Below are 21,472 nucleotides of genomic sequence, written 5' to 3'. Positions count from 1 at the left end.
ACATTACAATCTTCTTTGATTGAATTTTAACATGCTGTCTCTTAACCATTATCATTTAATTTTTAGTCCTATACATACTTATATGAGATTTACACACACTTATAATAGTTTTACATATAGTTATGTTGTTCTTGTATACAATTACATCATTCCTGTACATATTTATATCTATATATACATAATTATTTATAATTATGTACATATTGGAACATAACCAAGTACAGCTGCCCTGAAAACTAAATAGACCTTGAAACTTACGACAGATGTTAAATTTTCAGGACTAAAAGTTGCACATGCCGGCTATTACATGTACCAACATTTTCAGCATTGCAATTGCATGCACATTGCACGTGCCAAAACTTAATTTTCACACACACGCACCTATTTTGGATGCCTTTGATCGCCCGAGCCAATGTTGCTCCCATCCCACCATCTTCCAACATCACAACTCATTCCCAGCACATCGCATGGGGCCCAGCACCAGCCTTACGCGGACCTAACATTCCCAAATATTGTTCAAAATGATGGTACATCGAAAACCTTCGTAACAAACATCCCTACGTAATGCCCTTTGCGGAATGATAGCTGATGTAATCGGTTGTCCCCACCAACAAATATGCTTGCGGTTAGTTTCAGAAAAGAGAATATTTTTGAGAGTTTTCGTCAAGTTCTTTGGTCCATATTTATACACCGACCGACGCAAATGGACTCCACCTCCGCCCCCCAAACGTAAAAAGAAAGCCTATTTCCCTCTCCCTCTCTCGTTCGTCCGCTTTGTTCTCCGTCCCGCTACCGCCCGCGATGGCGGAGCTCCTCTTCTTCGGCGACGACGGGGACGACGGATTCGGCGACTTTACATTCGTCGCCTCCTCGTCCTCCTTATCTGCCGCCCCTTCCCCGCTGCCGCCCTCTCTCTTCCCCGAACCCGGCCCCCCGCCGCCGCCGCCGCCGGAAGACGACGACTGGGGCGACTTCGTCGTCAGCTCGCCCGGATCCCATGCCCCCTCCCAAAACCCGCCGCTCCCCTTCGATGCCTTCCCCGATGCCGCCCCGATCGCCGCGCCTCAGGACGTGGCCGACGCCGGCAAGACGTGGGAGAAGGTCAGGGGAGCGATTCCGCTCTCCATATTCGGAGAAGAGGAGGTGGAAGAGCCCGAGACCTTGGATCCCCCAACCCTCTTTGGCAACGGGTTCTCGTCTTCTTCTTCTTTGAAGAGTCCAACGAAGAATGGGATTGGATCGGATGCGGGTGCTGGATTAAAGGACCTGATTGCGGATCTTTACGGCCAGGCGGGAACGGCTGGTGGTGTCGGCTGTGAGGAGACGAAGGTTGGATCTGATCCGGTTGATGGGGATGATGACTTCGATGAGAGTAGTTGGGAATTTAAGGATGCCTCCTCGCCGGACTCCGGGGTTAAGGTGATGCCAGGTGTTCGATGGTGGTGTGGGCTGATGATTTCTTTGCTTTTGTGCTAAAGGTGCTTCTTTTCTTTTGAAACAGAAAGAAGAAAAGGGCTCTGACATCTCTGGGCTTGATAAAAAAGCAGCGGCAAATGGTAACGGAATCGAGGTGGGAATTAGACTCCTTTTTGTTATCCCTTTAATTGGTTCTTTCATGGATAGATCACATGCAATGCTCATGAATCTGCCTTTTGAGTAGAGTATGTTTTGCTTTTGTCCATGGATCTACTTTGTCGTTTATGCTCTTAATGCGTACAAATGAAGCTGATTGCATGCACATGCTATGGTCAAAAATTTGATAATTTTGCTTTGAAGGTTGTGGATAATAGGTCGGGAGATCTTTGGAGAACCACCGGTCTGCTTAATGTCAGCAACGGCGAGCGAGATCTGAGTCATATATTTTCCCAGCATGATGGATTTACGAACGGGTGGAACTTTGATTCTGGTGTTCTTCCTTATAAGAATTCGGGCTTAGACACGTACCAGCAAACCAAAGATGTCGAGAATGGAAATGGATCGCTTCACAATCTGGAGAATAATGGAGAAGATAGCTGGGAATTTCAGGATGTGTTTCCTAAAAGTAAAGTTGAAAAAGCTGTTTCGGAACAAGAGGTGATGTTCTTCTTGTCTTTCAGGCTATTTAATGATATTCCATACAAACTGCAGTCTGATAAATATATTTCTATTTGGCCGCCATAAAGAACAGAAGACTTCAGATGCTGAAGCGGAATTGCTTGCAACCAAAAACGGCACTCAGGTTGGTAACATCATTTCTGTCATAGTTTTCCTTCATTAATCCCCACTTACCTGCCTTTTGTATGGATGCTGATCTTGCAATATGCATGTCTTCTGAGCTGCAAAATTAGAGGATACTGTATCTGATACGTTAATTGTAGTAGAAGCACTTTTAGTGCATTTCCATTCTTTGAATTGTTTTTAGTCTCCATTCCAGCAACCTCACCACCCTTGTTTCACTTACTCCCTTTTTTTGACTACTTTTATTATGCTATTCTTTATCACTAATAGGCATTATTATGACATTACTCATATGCTAGTTGCTGATCATGAAACAAAAGAAGTATTTTGGTTATTATAGTAATCATTCTTGTAGTTTATATGAAAATAGTCATTGAAAAATATGCATATAAATATTTTTTGATCTTCCACCTTTGCCGCGTGCGAGTACTAGGTGAGTAAAACTTGGATTCAGATTCATGGGAAGAAGAACCAGAAAGAAAGCTTTAGTGAGAGATCAGGACTAACTCATGGCCAGCTGAATGGCTTATGTTGAAGTTCATGTAAAGATTTTTGATTTAGAAGTTTGGATCTCTAGTATTTAAGTTAAAGGGGGGTCCAACCTTGATTTTTTTTTTTTAATATTTACTTTAATCAAGTAAAGATTTTACAAGAAAATTGGATCTATCTTGCCCATGTTTGTAAAAGCCAGCTTTGAAATGAATATACTCAAATGAATCAAGTAAAGGGTAGCCAAATTCTAACTTCTTTAGTAGTTATACAAGTGAAGGATGTGCAAGTGTTGAAGTTAGTGGATGACATTTATCAAGGCTTGTAATAGAGGAATCATTTAGAAAGGAGATTTTGAGATGTGGTATGTTGTTAATAGATGGTACATATATATTGCCCTCCTGGTCCAGTTGTATAAGGTGAAGACTTAGAAGGGGCCAGCTTATTGACCTAGTTAAAGTTGCTTGATGGTTGTATCAAAATCTGGGATTCAAATCCCATCTTCATTGGCATTTGTGGGGTTAAGAGGATTCCCCCCTATTTTGTAGCATATTGCCTGCAGGCCTCTTCTATTTCCCCTTCTCTCCCAAAACAAGGAGAAAAAAAGGGAGGTGAGGACTCATTGAGACCTTGTGATGCTCTTAGATCTTTCAGTGATGATTACTTTGCCAAGCTTATCTCATTCATTGTCTTAATTATTCTATTTTTGTTGCCCTCGTTTTTTATATATTCTGAGAATCTCTAATTCATCTAACCCTTCCATCCTCTCCTTTAAATTCTTTATAGCATGGGCACTTATTTTTAACAATTTCTTTTGATATAGTTCCACCTGCTAATTTCATCCATAGATCGTTATTACATTTATTCTCTTGTACTAAGTCACATGGTTTGAACCTTCAATGGGTGTAACATGTTCTTCAGCTTGGATGATAATCCATAAAGCATACTTTTGATACTTGCACAAGATTCTAGAGCTTACAAGATCGGGAAACATGGTATTTAAAAAAGATAGAGAATGGAGATCCTTGTGACTTGTTTATCATGTTTAAAAAGAGTGTTGTGATGGGGACTTATCAAGAGGATGTTCTTAGAGCAATTGAACTGACCTTTATACTGCTGCGTTAATGGTCTTTTGCATGCTCAGTCAACCAAGCAGCACATGCAACATCAGATAACAATTAATGAGAACTTCCTGCAATGATTTCTAATCACTAAAGGTGTTTCTTTGTCAGGTCTAGACACCACCTCTTGCAGACCCTATTTGTGGTCTGCCTTTGAGTCTATACCCTACCTATCCAATAATTGGGTGGACGAGGCCAGGGTCTGGGTTTTGTTGGACCAAGACCAGCTCTTAAACAAGTACCGTCATTCAGAAAACTCAAATTTTCATGATATTCAAATTATCCACTAATTTGTGATAACATAAATTCGGATTAAATTCATAAGCTTTATAAGAGATGCCAGGGATATACTTCTAAAATTTATAATATATACCAGGTAAGCTGTCAAGTGTGGCTTTAGGGTTTTGGTCTAGGTCAGGTAGGGTCCATGAAAATCAAACTCGTACACTGGCATGTATGTGATCTGGTCTGATCTGGTTCAGGTCAGGTAAATATTTGGTAGATCTGGACCTGGACTGAAAAATTATATGGGTCTATCTTTGGAGCCAAACTCGACCTAGGTGTATGGGCCGAATCTAGTTTTGATCAGGTATGTGTCTGCTGGTCTTAGTGATGGCCCTATATCTAATATGTTTTTGAGCATGATAGTTGCTCAGTGCATGATGCAGTACGTAACAAATATTATGTGGAGTTTTGGAACAGTGTTGTTAATTTCATCTTGGAGTTGGATCCATAGAATGGATTGGAAGCCTTGAAGATTACTCCTAAAGGCACGACATGATGGTCCAACGGTGGTTGTATTTCACAAGATAAAACTAAAGGAGACTAGCCCATGATTCTTGAAAACTGAGACAGTTGAAACTGTGGTGCATGTGGTTGTATATGCTGATGCAATCTATAGGTGGCCATGGGTCGAGTCAGGTTGGTGTGGGTTGATTGGAGACACGGGTAATATGGAATAATTGCCAACTTAAACTTGCCCTGCTTATTAAACAGGTCAGAAATTGAACCTGAACTGACCCATTGAATAAATGGATAACCCAACTTGACGTGCATAACCTGGTTAGCAAACAGGTCGGGTTAAATCTGCTCTGTAGTGATCTCTTAGCCAAATTGGACACAAGTAATGAGTTATGAACAGGTCACAAATGGGTTGCAAACAGGTTCACTTTACCTCACCCCATTATCAAATGGGTTAAATGGGTCACAACTTTAAACTTGGACTGGAACCATGCATGATATGATATGATATGATTCAGAAACACTGATGCAACAAATCTTGAAAAAGTAGGGCATGGTGCAGCTAAGATATGTCAATATTTATACATACACACATGCACATGTATATGTATGTATTTGTTTTTGTACATGCATACATGCATCTATGAATAGTACTGTCAAAATGGGTGGGTCCGGCCCAGCCCACAAGGGCTTAAAATTTGATGGGCTAGGCCCAGCCAAAAAATGGGACACAATATAGCTGGCCCAGTCCAGTCCTTTGAGGGCTGTGGACTGGGCCGAGCCAGCTCATGGGCCTTGAACCTCAAATGACTAAAGAGTGAAGAGTGAAAAAAAGAGAGACGGAGAGCCCGAGAGGGGAAGAGCCTCGAGCGGTTGAGCCTGAAGAGTGGAGAGAGACCGAGAGAGCCTGAGGGGAGGTCGGAGGCAGCGCGGATCTAACTCGGAGAGTGGAGAGACCGAGAGAGCCCGAGGAGGAGGAGCCACGGTCGGATTTGACTCGGAGGTGGTGGCACCTCAAGCGGTCGAGCTTGGAGAGTAGAGAGAGACCGAGAGAGCCCGAGGAGAAGTCGAGGTCAGATTTGACTCGGAGGTGACGGCGCTGGCGACGAGGAGGAGGAGGAGGGGGTTTGTCCGGAGGTTGGATGGAGGGGCATCCATCGACGGAAGAGAGGAGGGGTCTGGAGGAGGGGGATTGCTTGGAGGTTAGATGGAGGGGTGTCCATCGATGGAAAGGAGGGGACCGGCGTATCTTGATTCGTGATTGGACTCGGAGGCCGAAGGCGGCGGTATTGACGATGAGGAGGAGGAAGAGGGGGGATTTGTAAAGCTGGGAGGCGAAAGGGAGAGGAACCGGTGGAGGTGGTTGTCCTGCTGGTCTGCGACAGCGATCGGCGATGTGGGGCAATGGGGCTCAGGAGTTAGGGATTAAAAAATGAATAGGTTTTTTTTTTTAAATTTTCATGGCCCACCCGAGTTAGCTCGGTCCAACCCATATTAGCCCTTGGACTGATGTGGGGTGGGCCAAATAGGCCCGGTTATTATTTGGGCTATTTATATGGCAGCCTAACCCACCCCATTTACAAGGTTGGGCCGGGCTGGCCCTGTGGGCCAAGCCCATTTTGACAGCCCTATCTATGAATGCATGTATATAAAATAGGAATTATAAAGCATTGGAAGCTGCCAAATAATATATTCTATACTTGATAAGGCAGCGTTAATTTTTATAAGCTCATCATTTGTCATTATTCTATACATCACAATCCATACTTTCAGAAAACTACAAAATTGACCCTCTCCTTTTTTGGAGGTATTGGGGAAGCATCCAAAGTACATATGGGAAGTATACAGAGTGTTTTTTAAAATTTTTAAAAATAAAATACTTAATATAAGCATTCGACATGTATTCAAGAAGTATGCATTGAGTGTTGGTATCCAATACGGACATGGCATATGATTTGAAGTATCCTTTCTTCCTGGGGAACCATTTAATATACGGGTCGAGTTGCATTGACTTGTTGACAGCTTGAACCCATTTTTTTTTGTCAAACTCAAAACCTGCTTATCGCATGTTGGGTTTATATTGTGTTGGCACATCAGGCCATGAATTGCTATGACTAATGCAGTCCCCTAACCTTATGTATTACCCATATATACTTATTGTACCTAATTAGACTGCAAATAAACTGAAAAAAAGGGCAGTGCACTTAGCATTGTGTAGTGCATATATGGCCTGCTTAATATTGTGTGGCTGCATATGCAACATTCTTAGTATTGCGGGCCATATTTGCGACCCACCCTTACATGGGTTTTTTAAATGGAATTTGTTTAAGATTAGGATTGTTTTATATGTATATCCTCTTAAACATTTTAGTTTGTATGAATATCTTTTTAAAATTGATATCTGCATGTATATCCTTATAAAATATTTTTTTTTGCACATGTATCCATATTATCTAACACCGTTAAAAATTAACTGTTTAACATTAAAATGATTAAAATACCTTTATGGGTAGATATGCAAAAAGAAAAATTTATAAGGGTATATATGCAAATAGTAATTTTATGAGGGTATTTATATAAATTTGAATGTTTGGAAGGGCATACATGCAAAAAATCCAATTAGAGTGTGTAATATACCTATCTTGGTTTGTTAATTCTTTCCTTATTCTAATAGAGAAAAATTAACATGCACAACTAAAATAACAAATATACTTAATTTATTAACTCACATTAGATAAAATGATTTTTTTTATCAAATGATAGATTAAAATTATTTTATCTAAAAAATAGACAGATCGTAACCATCCATATTTCATCTAATGTATAATAATATGTTTCTGAAAAAAATATCTAAATCTAATATTAGATGGATAGCTTGTACATTTGCACAGAATAGACATAATTGTGGATTTGGGCATTACGTAACAATGTGAATTTGTAATCTTATTATATTTTATTTTAAAAATTTTTATCAAATATGTCTTTGTGAAATATATAAGATATATTATATTGTTATAAGATGGACATAGTCATCCCATCTTGCTTAAAAGTAAAATATAATATAGTATTCTAATATATAAAATATTATATAATATCATCATCATGTTGTTATATTGTGTAATATGTTACTATATGGTGGAGTAAGAGGGCCCGAATCCATCTAGATGAAATAGATAAAAGTTAAATTAGATTTTTTTGCATATATATCCTTCTAAACATTGAAATTTGTATGAATACTCTCGTAAGATTGCTATTACATATATATCCTTATAATTTTTTTTTTTGCACATCTATTCAAAAGGGTATTTTAGTTATTTAAATTTTAAACCGTTAATTTTTTAACGGCGTTAGATGATATGGGAACATATGCAAAAAAACAAAGAAAAAGAAGGATATACATGCAAAACAAGTATTTTATAAGGGTATATATACAAATATAAATTTTGAAAGGATATTTATGCAAATTTGAATGTTTACGTAGATATACATGCAAAAAACCCTTAAGATTAATGGTTAGGTTGCATGTAGGTTTTGCATAGCGAATACAGATTTTGTTATATTTATCACTCAACTGTTAGGTGTTATTGTTGTTAATTTTGCTACTCTTTATCAAAAAAATGTTGCTGCCATTATTTTTATTGTATTTAATGTATTTTATTTATTTTTAGCAATTAAGAAATGTTAACTGCATGTGCACCCTTGTATACAACCTGCATGCTTGGTATGCACTATAAGGTCTCTTGACTGCCCACATCTTGCAGCTACATTTTGAAACACTGAGTGGAAGATCAGGTAATGCAATTGAGGATCTCTGAGATAGAAATTCAACTGAAAAAGAAACATATGCCATCATCTCATCTAGTCATTATGGGTTAATGCCCTATCATCTGGTTTTTATTTGGCAAAGCATCCTGATAGTTGATGTGTATGTGCAAAGGTTTAATGAGTTTAACTTTTGATGCTAGATTGATGAAGATGAGAAGATGGTCCTTTCGTGCCTAAAAGGTGCCTATGCACTATATCTACAATTCAAATAGATATGAGCATATGGCTACGTTTAGCCTCATGCAATAATGGAGATTTAGGATGATGCAAAAGATACAGCTTTGGCTGAAAAAATCTGTTCAAATATTTGGCTTTCAAAATAGATAATTTTCTCAAGGGGAGGTGATGGTTTATCAGAAAGTTAAGAGGGCTTCTACCAATGCTGAAGTGATTTGGCCATCAAATATGAAAACTGCACCTGAGGTTGAACCAAGAGCTAAAACAGTGGTACATTTCTCGGTCGCTAGATGGTGAAGTTATTGATTGTAATAATTGTAAAGAAGGGGGCCTTATACAGTCATTTCTTACAAAGGGAATTTTATCTGAAAATAGGAAAGATGCCTTTAGATGCAGAGATTAGAAGATTAACTGTGTTATAAACAAGTATCAAGGCCGACCTTTGCGAGTGAAAGTATGAATTTGGCATGGTAGCTGGAATTTACTTCTCTTTTGTCACTCTCTTCTTGGTCAGAAGTCATAGAAAGGGTGGTTACTTAATGAACTATTATCCAACTTTATCAACATCAAAGTTTTGGCTTGTTTCCCAAGCATGACCAACTTGATGGCAATGACTATATGGCAGCATGGATCCTCACCCATTTTCTACATGATTGCGATGGTCATGTCAATGAACTCCATGTCCATGAGAACTACTAGGAACCTTTTAAATGTTGGTACCACAAATATTTCCTGATGCAACCTGTGAAGTAGAAATAAAAGTTCTATTATTGCATAAATTATGGAGTCACGAGTGTCTTCTCTCCTGTTATTGTAAAACTAACATATGATGGACAAGTGTGTGGAATGCATACCACAGATCTGATCCTGAATATACTTAGAATCAACTTATAAAACAATTCAGTTATTGCCTGTTTTCAGTTTCGCTTTTTCATTTTTCAAAGTTCTTTGTGCAATGAAATGTAGTTGTTTAAAGGGAAAAAAATGAGTTCTTTCCCCATGACATGTAAGGTGAAGTAATAATTATAGATGCTATGGTGAGGTAATAGTTATATAAACTATGGTGGCTTTATAAGATTGTCCAACTCATAAGATAGCTGATAGACACAAGAGAAGATTTTCTTATGCAAACACATTCCTTCAAAAGCTACAGTGTTTTGGGTGAATAATTTATTCAGTGACAATGTCTGCATTCTGTCATCTGATTATGGTACTTTTAGTAGGAAAGTCAAATTTTCGCTGCGCCAATTTAAAATATCATGTATATAGTTTGATACTGTTAATATTCATGATGGTGATATGTGCTTTTCGTTAGTTCATTCCTTGTTGATATTCACCACTACAAAAAGGTGATCCCTTGTATTAATTTTATTGTTTCCTTCCACCAGAGTCTGTTAAATACTGTCAATTAGTCAATTCGTTTTGTTGCTTAGGTAATGCTGAACTGCATTTATGCTTTAATGTTGACACTTTGTCTGAATACTGAATGTTTCCTTAAAAAACCAGTACATAAATAAATCTATAGGAGACAAATCTGATATTTTGTGTTTACAGGGCACCATCTTGTGGGAGAATAATCTTGGTGATTGGCCTGCATCTACTTACACAAATGGACACGAAGATCCTGGAACCTTTAAGGATAATAATGGGTTCCTTTGTGACCCTAGCTACGTGGGAAATGAAATCAAGGACTTGAGTTATAATTCAGTTGTTGATTTTAATGATAGCATCTCAAATTTGTACAAAAAGGCTGATCTAGAAAATGTTCAGCTCACACAAAATCCCAGAGAAAATGGACAAAGCTCAGCTGAATGCTCACATTCTGTCAGCACAAATGGTAATGATGACTTTGATGAAATTGATTGGGAATTCCAGAAGGCTACAGAAACAATAGTCAGTGATCAGAATTCTTCAGTCCAAACAGATCAATGTAATTCTACTGAGTTGGCGCACAACATTTTTCTAGATCTGTTCCGTAGATTGAAAGAAGAAGCATTATTCTTAACAGTTCATGTTCTTGATGATCTCAAGGTTAGTGCATGTTAAATGATAATTTTTTTCAATATAATTTCACTGTGCTTAGTATGTGAAATATTTTTGATTTTAGAAAGCTCAAAAGGTTGCTTCTCTCTCTGGTGAACAAGCTAAAGCAATGACAATCAATGAGGAAATCCAGGTGAGTGCAATTATTTTTTACTCTACTTTTAGCAACATTTGCTTTTTTTTCCCTCTTTTGAGGAATATGCTGTCTTAATGCTCAAGTTAAATACAATATCTGTAAACATGTATTCATTAGTCAAAATATAACACAAACAGCAGCAAAAGTAACTCTATGGACCATCACCCAACGTAAATGCAATCCTTTATTCCCATGTGATAGTTCTGAAAGGTAGCAAGCATATTCTTCTTTCTTAAACAGGCAACAAAATGCTTCATCATTTGCTCATGTGATTGTCATATTTATATGCAAATAACAGCTGGATAAATTACAATACTTTATTTCTTATGAAAGAAAATGGGAATAAAGGATATTTAGGTCATCTGGCATTGTGTGCACCCTTCTTTTCCTCCATGTTGGTTTAATAATTCTGTTGTATTTACGTTTATGCGTATCTATGTATGTGTCTACGAATTAATGTACATATTTATTAATATGTTCTCCTGTGTGGCTCTCTTTATAACCTTCTTGACCATGTAATAATCCTTTTATGTTCTAGTTTTGTCTTCAATTCAATTGCTTTCCTTTGACTTGGTTGAAGCTCATAATGGCTGTCGTGAAAAAGATAACCTCTAAGCCCAATACCAGTGAGGTGATAATGATTATATGTTATAAGCTGGGCAATTGTTGTTAATGCAATGATTCATCATCTTATTAAATAGTGCGGCCAGTCCGTGCAGCAATAGAAGAAAATGAAAGCAAAAGGAAGGAAAAAGAAGGGAAAGATGAAGAATAGGAGAGGAATAAGAAAGAGGGTGGAGATGTGGGGTTTGGATGATGTAGCAAGGATAGAGATGCTACATGGGTTAATTTGCTTCATGCATAATGAGGTCTGTCGACCAAAACAAACTGATTAAATAACATTTTGCTAAATTCCATAGCAGTGATGCTAGATATCCCTAGTTACAACACAGAACGAACAAACAACCTTCAGAATTGCAGGAAAGGAACTCTAGAATCTTTAGCAAGGCATTCTAATTTTAAGTTGGACTTCATCAATTTCCTCCTAAAAGATTGGACTTGGATGGTTTCTGCTCACAAAAACAAGCAATTTACCGATCCTTAATTTGTTATTTATCTTCATGTTTTGTTTTGCCTTCTTGTTTTCCTTTTTCCTTTTCCTTCTTTTTCCTTTCTCTCTTTCTTTCCCCTGATATTTTCTTTCTTTTTCTTAATGAAAGCCATTTGAGGTTTCTGAACCTTTACTCAGAAAAAAGAAAACCACTGGCATCTGCAAGAATGCATCTCAAACTATGGTTTCCACCACAATTGAGGCAAAACTGGTAACCTGATCGATCTTTTGTTTGCTTCTTGGTAGATGAGTTATGCAGCGAGAATAAAGCCCTATAAGAGGGTTTTTGATGGACAAGGGACCCAAGCACCAGCCGAAGAAGAAACTCTCACAAATCTAAGACGCAACTCTTATTCACGAGTAACAAATGTGGTACACACCATGGATGGGAATTTTAGAGATTCTTCAGCATTCAATTTAAGGCACCCTTTTGCAGGGGCTGGGAGAGGGGAAAATGTAAGGGGTGAAGAAAACCTAGAATAGGGTGTGGCCTCCTAGTGGTTGTAATTGCTTGAAGTCAAGGTGGACTAAAAGCGGCTTCATACTCCTTTGCTTGGTGGAAGTCAGCATGTAGTAGAATCTGTTGCTTCGTATTGGTTCCTTCTAAAGAACCCCTGACCTATGCACTTCTAGAAAAGCCAAAGTTCATAGCACTCAGTTTCTAGTGCTTCTCGATTGCCAAAATTGCGTTCAAGAAAAAATAGTAGGTCATGAGAAGATGCTGCTGCGATAGCTTGTGGATGCCATATTTAAACCGCCACACACTTAAGATGGGCATATATGCTGAAGCAAAGCATGTTCATTACTCTCCACTATTTGTGACACTAGGCCAACCCAATCCATTGCTGTTAGAAGAGCAATGCTATGGTAACTCAGAAAAAAATTACTCAAGAAACTCGCTTAACCATATTCCACTGTGAACTGTTCACATTGCGATGATATTACACTAGCTGGTGATTTTTTGAGTTGCATATTGAGTTACTACAACATTTCGGGGCTTGGAAAAGAAAATTTTAGGGAAGCCAAGTTATGGAAAAATATACTTTAATATGTAGGAAAATAGAGGTAATTTTACTTGATGAATGCCAAGCTTCGTCTCTTGGATGTGTCCCTAATGCTGGATGACCAACTTCAACTGGTGCACTTGGTATGTGGGGCCAAAAGGGGATGTTGATGAACATCTAATTGGGGATTCAAAGATGGGGATCTCCGCAGCTAGGTCCTAGGTGGTGCTACATCACCATTGTCGTCACCTGCAACAAAGAGAGGAGGTGAAGCCATGTTGGAGACCTAAACTACCAATGAAGGAATATCCCAAAATTAAAGGGCGGTAACATAGGGGTGAAAGTGGATCGGATAATATCCGTCCGGATCCGTTTTTGTATCCAAATCTATCTGAATATGGATAGAAATTTGAGCATCCGACTAATATTTGTATTCGCATCCATATTCATTAAAAAAAATGGATATGAATATGGATAGACAACTATCCAATCCGTACCTGAAAATCCAGTTCCATTTGTAATCCTATTCAATTTTGTATAGCATTCGTGAATTTTTAAGAAAAATAAATGATCATGTTAACATGCTATGAACTTGATTTATCATTCACTTAGTAATATCTTTGTTTTGTAGCCATAAAGTTTAATCATCCAACTTATATCCATATCTATATCCGTATATTTGGTATCCGATTTGTATCCGTATCAGTCTAAAACAAATATGGATATAAATTTTTGCATCTGATTACTATCTATATCCGTATTTGTATTCGTTAAATAAAGTAAATATGGATATGGACATGTTAGTGTCCGATCCAAATCCGATTTATTTTCAGTCCTATGGTAACACTTTCCATACAGATGGAGAGAGCGAATTACTGGTTTAGCTAGTTTTCTCCACCTATTTTATAGATGAGAAAGAGGGAGTAGGTTCTTTAGGATTTTGTTTTAGTATAAGGTTCTGGAGGTAGTTTTTACTTATTTTGCTTATGTTTAACAACCACTCCTAAAAGCTAAAACTTTGTTAAAAAAATAAAAATTACATGCCATTGCTAAAAGGTCATTTCTATAATCCCCAAAGGATAGGGAGCTATTATTAAAATAAAGTTCATCTCCAGATGAGGAGAATATTGGTCCACTTAGGAGAGTGGACACGATGTTTTAAATTGAGTACAAACCATTATGAAAATAACCACTTTATTTGGATCGAAAAGACCTATTATGTTGATCGATATTTAGCCTTGGAAACCTATAGTTTGCATTGATGGTACCTATGCAACATTAGCCATTTAATGTTTATTGTTAGTATTAGTATTATTGTTGTTGTTGTTGTTGTTGTTGTTGTTGAAGTGATTGAAGATAATATATATTTTTTAGTTCTAGATTTTTTTAAATAATTTTAAAATAAATATTTAATGTTTGATTTAAATAATGCTGATAAATGAATATTCTCCATGTTTGAGGTGGAAGTGCATGTTGAAGCAGATCATGTTCGTTACTCTCCACTATGTTGCCACATTTGTGACACTTGGCCAGCCCAGTCTGTTGTTGTTGTAGCAAGGGTCACCAAGGCTTGTGGGCCCAAATTACATTCTACACAGGATTGGGTGACTCGGGCATTCTGAACTTGTTTCTTTTTAGTTGAATCTATGCCATCTTCACTCTAGAACCACCACACCATCCCTGCATGATCTGTGCCCAATGTGTTGTTGAATCCTGGGAGCAACATACGTGGATTTGAACTTGAGACAAGCCTCGCAGGAAAAAGCATGCTTACTGAACTACCTATGGGCTGGTTGGTGGCCTGATAGCATCTAAATGACATAATATTTATTCTACTACATAACACCAACTCCTTTAATGTTTCTGGGCATGAGGCATGACCAATTGTTCATATCTCCGCACCCCTCCTTCCATATCTCACATTCCATCCACCTATCCCATTGTGTCTTTCCCATCCTGCGAGACTAGGTGTACCTAAGTTGGATTATATTAACCATAAGCCAAAGGTTCAAGTCCTTTTGACATATGTGCTGTTTATTTAAAAATAAATGCTATTTTTACTTTAAAAAAAAAAAAAAACATGTGCATTCGCCCCATGCCGCACTCTAGTACACTTGGAAGCTAACACAAGTGAACCAATGTTATTGGTCCACAAACAGAGCTCGAAGTTGTCTATTTTTATCAATAAGCCATATTATGCCACATTTATTTTGTTAGCCAAGGAATGATGCCAACGTTTTTATTGAGGTAGCTTAATAAAATTGGTTGATGATGATGAATTGTAAGTTATTTAAGTGCTGATCATGCCTGACTTTTTGCCATGCCAACAACTGACTTTGGTCTGGTTTGGCTAGGGGGTGTGCAGGCCCATATCAATCCATGCTGGCATGTATTGACTTGCAACAATATGGCTTGGTACCATTCGATTCCAAGCCAAGAGTTTTTCATTTTGTTTGGATTCTTCAAAATAAGGCAGGGCATGTGCTAAACACTGCCTGACATGCCTTGTGCTAGCACTATTTAAATCCTTGAGATTGATCTAAATAGTTGGGATAAGGGTTGATTGGTTTTGCTGATTGATCTATGAGGTAAAAATATGTTCATGTTATTGTAGACTAGTATCTGACATGTATAATGCATGTGGCCTGAAGGGGGAAAAGATATTATGAAGATGTTAACTGTTATAGGGAATTGCAGAAAGTAGAGAGGCAATTTGGTAATTATTGTGAAAGTGGAGTTAGATAGGCAGTGGAGTCCTACCTTCAAGAGTTTACATTATAATAGTAGAAGATGAAGTGTAACTTTTTTGTTTCTTTTGATGAAATCAATTTACTTCTTGACACCCAATCATAAAATGCATTATTACTAATTAAATGAATGGGTTACTCTGAAATTGATGCATTTATACTACTTTGTAATCCATGGGTTTACTATGATTGTGGAGGCATGTGTTACTTATTAGTGTCTCAACAGGATGAACTTTTTTGCATGTCAAATATCCAAATGTTTCCAAACAGGATTAGGGCTGGACATTCTTGAGAAAGAATGATTTAATAATTTAATGCCCTGTTGAAAAAAAAACAATTTTCTTCATGTTCTTTGTACCAGTGCATGTTTTTTTTAGAGAGCAACTTCTGTGCATATTAACTTTCATACTCTTCTTTCCAAACTTTTCATCCATAATCTTATTGCTTTAACATACATTTATCATATCTTTGTTGATCGTTTTGTGTACACAGCATGTCTTGGTGAAAATTTCCACAACTACATCTTCAATCAGTTCAAATTCTGCAATTCCATTACCATACTTTTTCGTAATCAAATTTGTACTAGTTGTTCAGCAGATCCAGCTCAACTTATCCATCTTTGCTTCTCTTGTTCTGCAAAAAGCCCACTCTATCTGTGTACAGCATTACAACCATTATAATTCTCAAAGGTTTGCGTAGTACAGAATTGAAGAATGTCTTCCTATCATATGCCTTATGTTGCTGCAAGGACAGTGTCCTGTCTTTCTTTTTATTTATGTTATACATTGGGGCTAAATAGATCACAATGACTCATCTCTTAGCCATTGATCTTTTACTGGGGCCTAACACTCTCATTTCTATCACCCTGTTAAGTTAAATTTTCATATGCTCCTTGAAGTTTACTGATTTAGGTGGTCAATTAATATGCAGACAAATGGAGAAGCTTCTGTATAAAGGAAATAAAAACTTTCTAGGGCCTCTAAAACACCTTTTCAAGGATTGAGATTTAGATATAATAAGCTTTGAACCTTTTAGCAGTTTTTGGTGATGCAGAAGGTTTATAAATTATAACGATAGTCTGTATGGAAAAATAATTTCCCAAGTTCCCTTTTTTTCCCCGGGTAACAAACAACTATTTTCACATTTTCTGGAAAAGTCCCTTTTCCAAATCTTTCTCTAGTGAACTGAATAAACAGTCATCTTATAAAATCCATTTTAATCCAATATAAAATTCAATCATATTAGCATTGCATAACTTAAATAGAATTTTTACAGATCATATATAAGGTGAATTGTGTGGAGAAGGTAGGTACAACTGTAGGTCCGCAGTGGAGAATTGTCATTCTTTGCATAGCTGTATATGGCCCTTGTACGAACCCTCTGGGCATGCCCCACATGCCATCACTAAACCCAACACATCCCATTGGTACATCTTGGAATTTCACATATCCGATCCTATGGTGCTTATTATGTAGTTCTAAAATCCCGGTCAGCCTAAACAAGAAAGTAACTTCCATGGTTGTCAAACCTTTTGGGTAAGGTTGAATCACGTCATCCCTAGTATTTGTTGCCATGTTGGTTCACATCTAGCTACTTCCCTATTGTTTAATTCCATATTCCGGGCTATATCTTCAAATTCATGATAGTTGGCAAAAATTTGCTTGCCACCTGTATTTCTAATAACTGACAGAAGAATACTTTTTTAATCATTTTGGGCTTTCTCGTTATCATGGAATAAGCTATCAACCAACTTCTCCATCAGTTTTTGCACCTTGGTAGGTACTTCACTGCATCCTAATATTGTATATTACAAATCACACTGATATGAACCTAATGAATTAAGTATTATCATCATACTATGAGTTGATGGTGATCAATTTCTTCAGTGAGCAATATATAAGCATGATGATCAATTTATTCACATGATGACCATATTCTTGTATGAATAGTGTATATATAGTTGTCTCGGTTCCATGTTTTGCACACAAAATGTGCCAAAGCTAAATTTCAAGGTTTGACAACCTGAAGCTATTGGACATTGAGATCAAATATCTATCTGGAACATGGTTTAAATAACGACTACCAACATCCCAAAGCAATGGTCCCATCCGAAATCATTCTTGTCATGGCAGAAGTAATGCATGTTATTAACTCAGTTAAGCCAGGGTTGGACATGTTGGAATAAAAGATCGGCTGTTATAATTGCCATTATTAGCTGTTTCAACGGAAAATAATGGCAAATATTAAGTTATTTGCTTAAATCACTATTTATCAAGGAAAAAAATTATTTTCTTTTCAGCTGACTTAGATATTTGAACTTAAAAGTATTGTTCCATGGCCATTTGTTGCATGAAAGATAATGGTCATTTTAACAAAAGGCCTCTGTAACTGTTGTGATGCTTGTTTAAAACCTTGATCTAGAACCATGAATTATTTACAGAATCGCATGTATGGACTATATTCTACATATACCCTGTGTATCATCTATTGCTTTCTTGCTCTGAATCTTGCTCACATACATTACTTATTCTTTTTAATTTAAAAAATATGCTTTTCTTTATTTTTCAAATTTCTAACCAAGTCCTTTTAGTTTCTCAATGAACAAAACTGTTATCGGTCATCCATGTGAATTTGTTCTTCTTGACAGTGCTTATTAATTTCATCTTAGACCTTTTGAGACATAAATGCAACTCTTATTTCTTTTATTTCCCATCTCCAGGAAGCTTATAAGAAGTTGGGAGAAGCCATAGTTGCCAAGGATGCTTACATTAAGAAACACCCATCAAAAGATGTGTGTGTTAGTCAACTGCTTAAAGTCATAGGAGAACCACAGTTCAAAGCTATTGAGCAAGAATATCACTTGTCAGAAAAAATATTGTCGGTATGTTCCCTTCCATTTCTGGTATGTTACTTTCAATATTATTGACACTTCTTAGTGCGTGATAAATGGACTTGATGGTCATGGCAACGAGAATTCATAAAGTAGCATATATATAGATGGGACAGGCTTGATTGATGGGTATATGTTTATCTGAATAAATTTTGACTACTTTGTTCTCCACTAAATTCACCTTGCTTTGATCCTGATTAATTGTGATGTTGAACAAAGAATACTGAGCACTGATGAACTAACAAAGCATAACTTTGATGCTTATAACTTCTTTCTTTGAGTCTTTGGGATGCCATTTATTATATGGAAAGAAAAAATTAAAGGATTTTGTAATAACATCAACAGTATGGTATGATTGTCTTCTTGTGGAGGGCTCCTTGATCAAAGATTTTATTACCTATTCCTGAAACAGTCATCCAGATCTTCTGAAAAATTGATTGATACAGTTCAAATATTTAGTTTCGCTAATAAGGTATTTTCAATAATCATGTGCATTTTTTTTTTTGTGGAGATGATAGGGAAGTACCCATTATTACTTATGCTTATTTGCATTGTGTTATGAAATTTATATTGTAGAATTAATCTGACAAATTCTTCCATAACTGTAAATTTATCCAGAGGGACAATGGAAATTGAAGGATTCATTATCATTATATATAAACTAACTAGTTTTATAATGAATGTATATAGCATCTCCTGGGCTATATTAGTCCTGTCTGTGCTAACTTGTTTAGTTTAATGCAGGCAGGGAAAGATTTAGGTTCAGCAATTAAACTTTTTGAGCATTCCACCTCAATACTGCATATCTTGGAATTAGCATCCAAAGAGGAACAGCATGCTTATGTTAGTGCCTGGTCTAGTATGGCTCTCGCTTGTGCTCAAGAGTTGCAGCATGGAGCCATGATTTGGGCAGAATCGCTTGGTGCAAATGTCTACAAACAAATATTATCTCAAGGTACAGATTCATGTTATTTGTTTTACTTGTTTAAAAATTCATTTTCTTTTTAATTCAAACCAAATATATTTGTAACTTTCTTCTTCTTCTTCTTCTTCTTCTTCTTTTTATTTTGTTTTTTGTTTTTTTTTTTTTGTTTTTTTTTTTTTTTGTAATGATCCTATATTCTCAATCCTGAAAATACTGGATGTCTTGCAGGAGATCAATATTTTCTTTCCCTTGGCGAGATTTATAGAGCCGCTGAAATTTTAAGGGCCTCTATGAAATTTTACAAGCCTTGGTTTTTAACTAATCAAGGGGTCTCATGCAAAGTACAAGCTTGCTTGGAGAAGTGTGCTGACGCATGGATAACCAGCGGTTTGGAGAGAGCTCTTGAAAGCATTTCTAGTGCCACTGGTGAACATGCAGGAGTAGCAAAAGTATTGCTTGAATCCATTAAATTATTTCATGACCTAGATGAGTTCCCTCTTCCAAAAAATATGCTTGACCATGACAGAATAATTTGTAAGATATCATTATTGCCCATGGCACTATTAAAAGGTATACTGAAAGAATTTGAGATTTAGAATTCTTTTTTCTTGCTATTCTATATTTCTGTTCTTTCCCAGACTGATCATTTTGCTCATGATTACAGATATGAAAACAGTGGTTTGGAATGGGGAACATTATTGTGTCAAGCTTGCAAATTTTTGGGCTAATAGGATATCTCCTGATCCTCCTCAGTTGCCACATATACATGTCAGCTAGCTTGGAAATCCAACTAATTGTAAGCAGGTTCTTCTAGAGCTGGTGGAGGTGCCCTGCTATCGTGTGAAGAGCAATTCTTATTCGGATCAAGCTGTGACTCTTGTGGATAATGCTGATAGAAAAACATCAAGAGTGCACCTTGATTGCTGAAAGAATGTTCCGGTCAACATAGAATTGGAACCACTGGCTATATGGTGGAACATATCCATCCAAGTGCACCTTCATGAGGTCTGTGTAATGCAAGGCTGGTGCTGTCGTGGTCGATTCATTCATCTTCCTAGTTCATTTTTTTTTTCCTTTTTGATGTTAGTCCCACTATATTCTGGAAATCGCTATTTGTAAATCCCTGCTTGCTTATCATTCTTTCGTGTCATTAAAATGTCAGTGATAGATGCTACATGGCCAAGGTTGGCATTTGATAATTCTGGGGTTAGAAAAATTATGGGATGCGAAAGGTTTTCCGAGATGATAAATATACTTGGTAATCACAAGGCCTTCAAGTTTGGAGTCTTGAGTCTGGTTTCATTTTCATTTTTCTCTGGTTGGTTTTTGGGCTGCAGAGAAGCCAATGCTGCAGTACAGAGAATATGATCGGCATTTGTAAGATTTCAAGTAGAGTCATGAATGCAATTACAATTACTATTGCAATGTAATATTAAACTCCTTAGATTTGTTTTCTAGTTGTATTTATTGATTTTAAAAGGAAAGTTTGGCCTTTGTATTCTTCCATTTCCTTGGAAAATTATTTGACCTTGCCTATAACATTGCACCTCAGTTAGCTAGAATGAGGGCCGCTGAGCTTGATCGGCTATCAATATTTCAGCCATTTGTTTTCTTGCAGGAGTAAGTGAAGAAACAAAGAACACATTGTCGAAGTAATATTAATCACCTATCTCTAGGGATGAAAGTAGTATAAATATTATTCATTTGGATCTATTTTTATGTTCGAATCAATCTGAATATACATATAAATTTGAGAATTTGATAAATATCCGTATTCATATTCATTAAAAAAATAAAGAAGATATAAATAGATAAGTATTCGATCTATATCCAAAGTTACATGTAATTATATATAATTTTATAAAATATTTATTAATTTTTTAAAAAAATATATAATTATATAAATATGTTATTAATTTGATTTATCATCTATTTAGTAATATTTTTAATAATATAATCATAAAATTTAATTACATAAGTTATATTTTTTATTATATTTATTTTTAGTATTCAAATTATGTCTGTATTAATTTAAAACAAATATGA

The 21,472-nt window shown here is 36.6% G+C and overlaps 1 protein-coding gene across 1 annotated transcript; it reads left to right on the top strand.

The window, feature by feature from the left end:
* Positions 1–715: 715 nt before the first annotated feature.
* On the top strand, positions 716–20,926 carry LOC105045381 (uncharacterized). Its single transcript, XM_010923640.3, has 10 exons — positions 716–1,419; positions 1,502–1,570; positions 1,777–2,073; positions 2,168–2,218; positions 10,125–10,601; positions 10,678–10,746; positions 18,331–18,492; positions 19,246–19,456; positions 19,655–19,996; positions 20,091–20,926. The coding sequence occupies exons 1-10, from the start codon at positions 802–804 to the stop codon at positions 20,201–20,203; spliced, it is 2,409 nt and encodes an 802-aa protein (XP_010921942.1). The 5' UTR covers positions 716–801; the 3' UTR covers positions 20,204–20,926.
* Positions 20,927–21,472: the final 546 nt, after the last annotated feature.

The sequence above is a fragment of the Elaeis guineensis genome, chromosome 5 (assembly GCF_000442705.2).
Source record: "Elaeis guineensis isolate ETL-2024a chromosome 5, EG11, whole genome shotgun sequence".
NCBI classification, from domain to species: domain Eukaryota; kingdom Viridiplantae; phylum Streptophyta; class Magnoliopsida; order Arecales; family Arecaceae; genus Elaeis; species Elaeis guineensis.
Note: the sequence above shows the minus strand (reverse complement) of the source record. Positions and strands in the feature narration are given on the sequence as shown.

Coding starts and splice junctions, on each gene's coding strand:
- LOC105045381 (XM_010923640.3), top strand. CDS start 802: ATGGCGGAGCTCCTCTTCTTCGGCGACGACGGGGACGACGGATTCGGC. Junction 10,602..10,677: donor ATGTTCTTGATGATCTCAAG/GTTAGTGCATGT, acceptor TTTTGATTTTAG/AAAGCTCAAAAGGTTGCTTC. Junction 18,493..19,245: donor TGTCAGAAAAAATATTGTCG/GTATGTTCCCTT, acceptor AGTTTAATGCAG/GCAGGGAAAGATTTAGGTTC.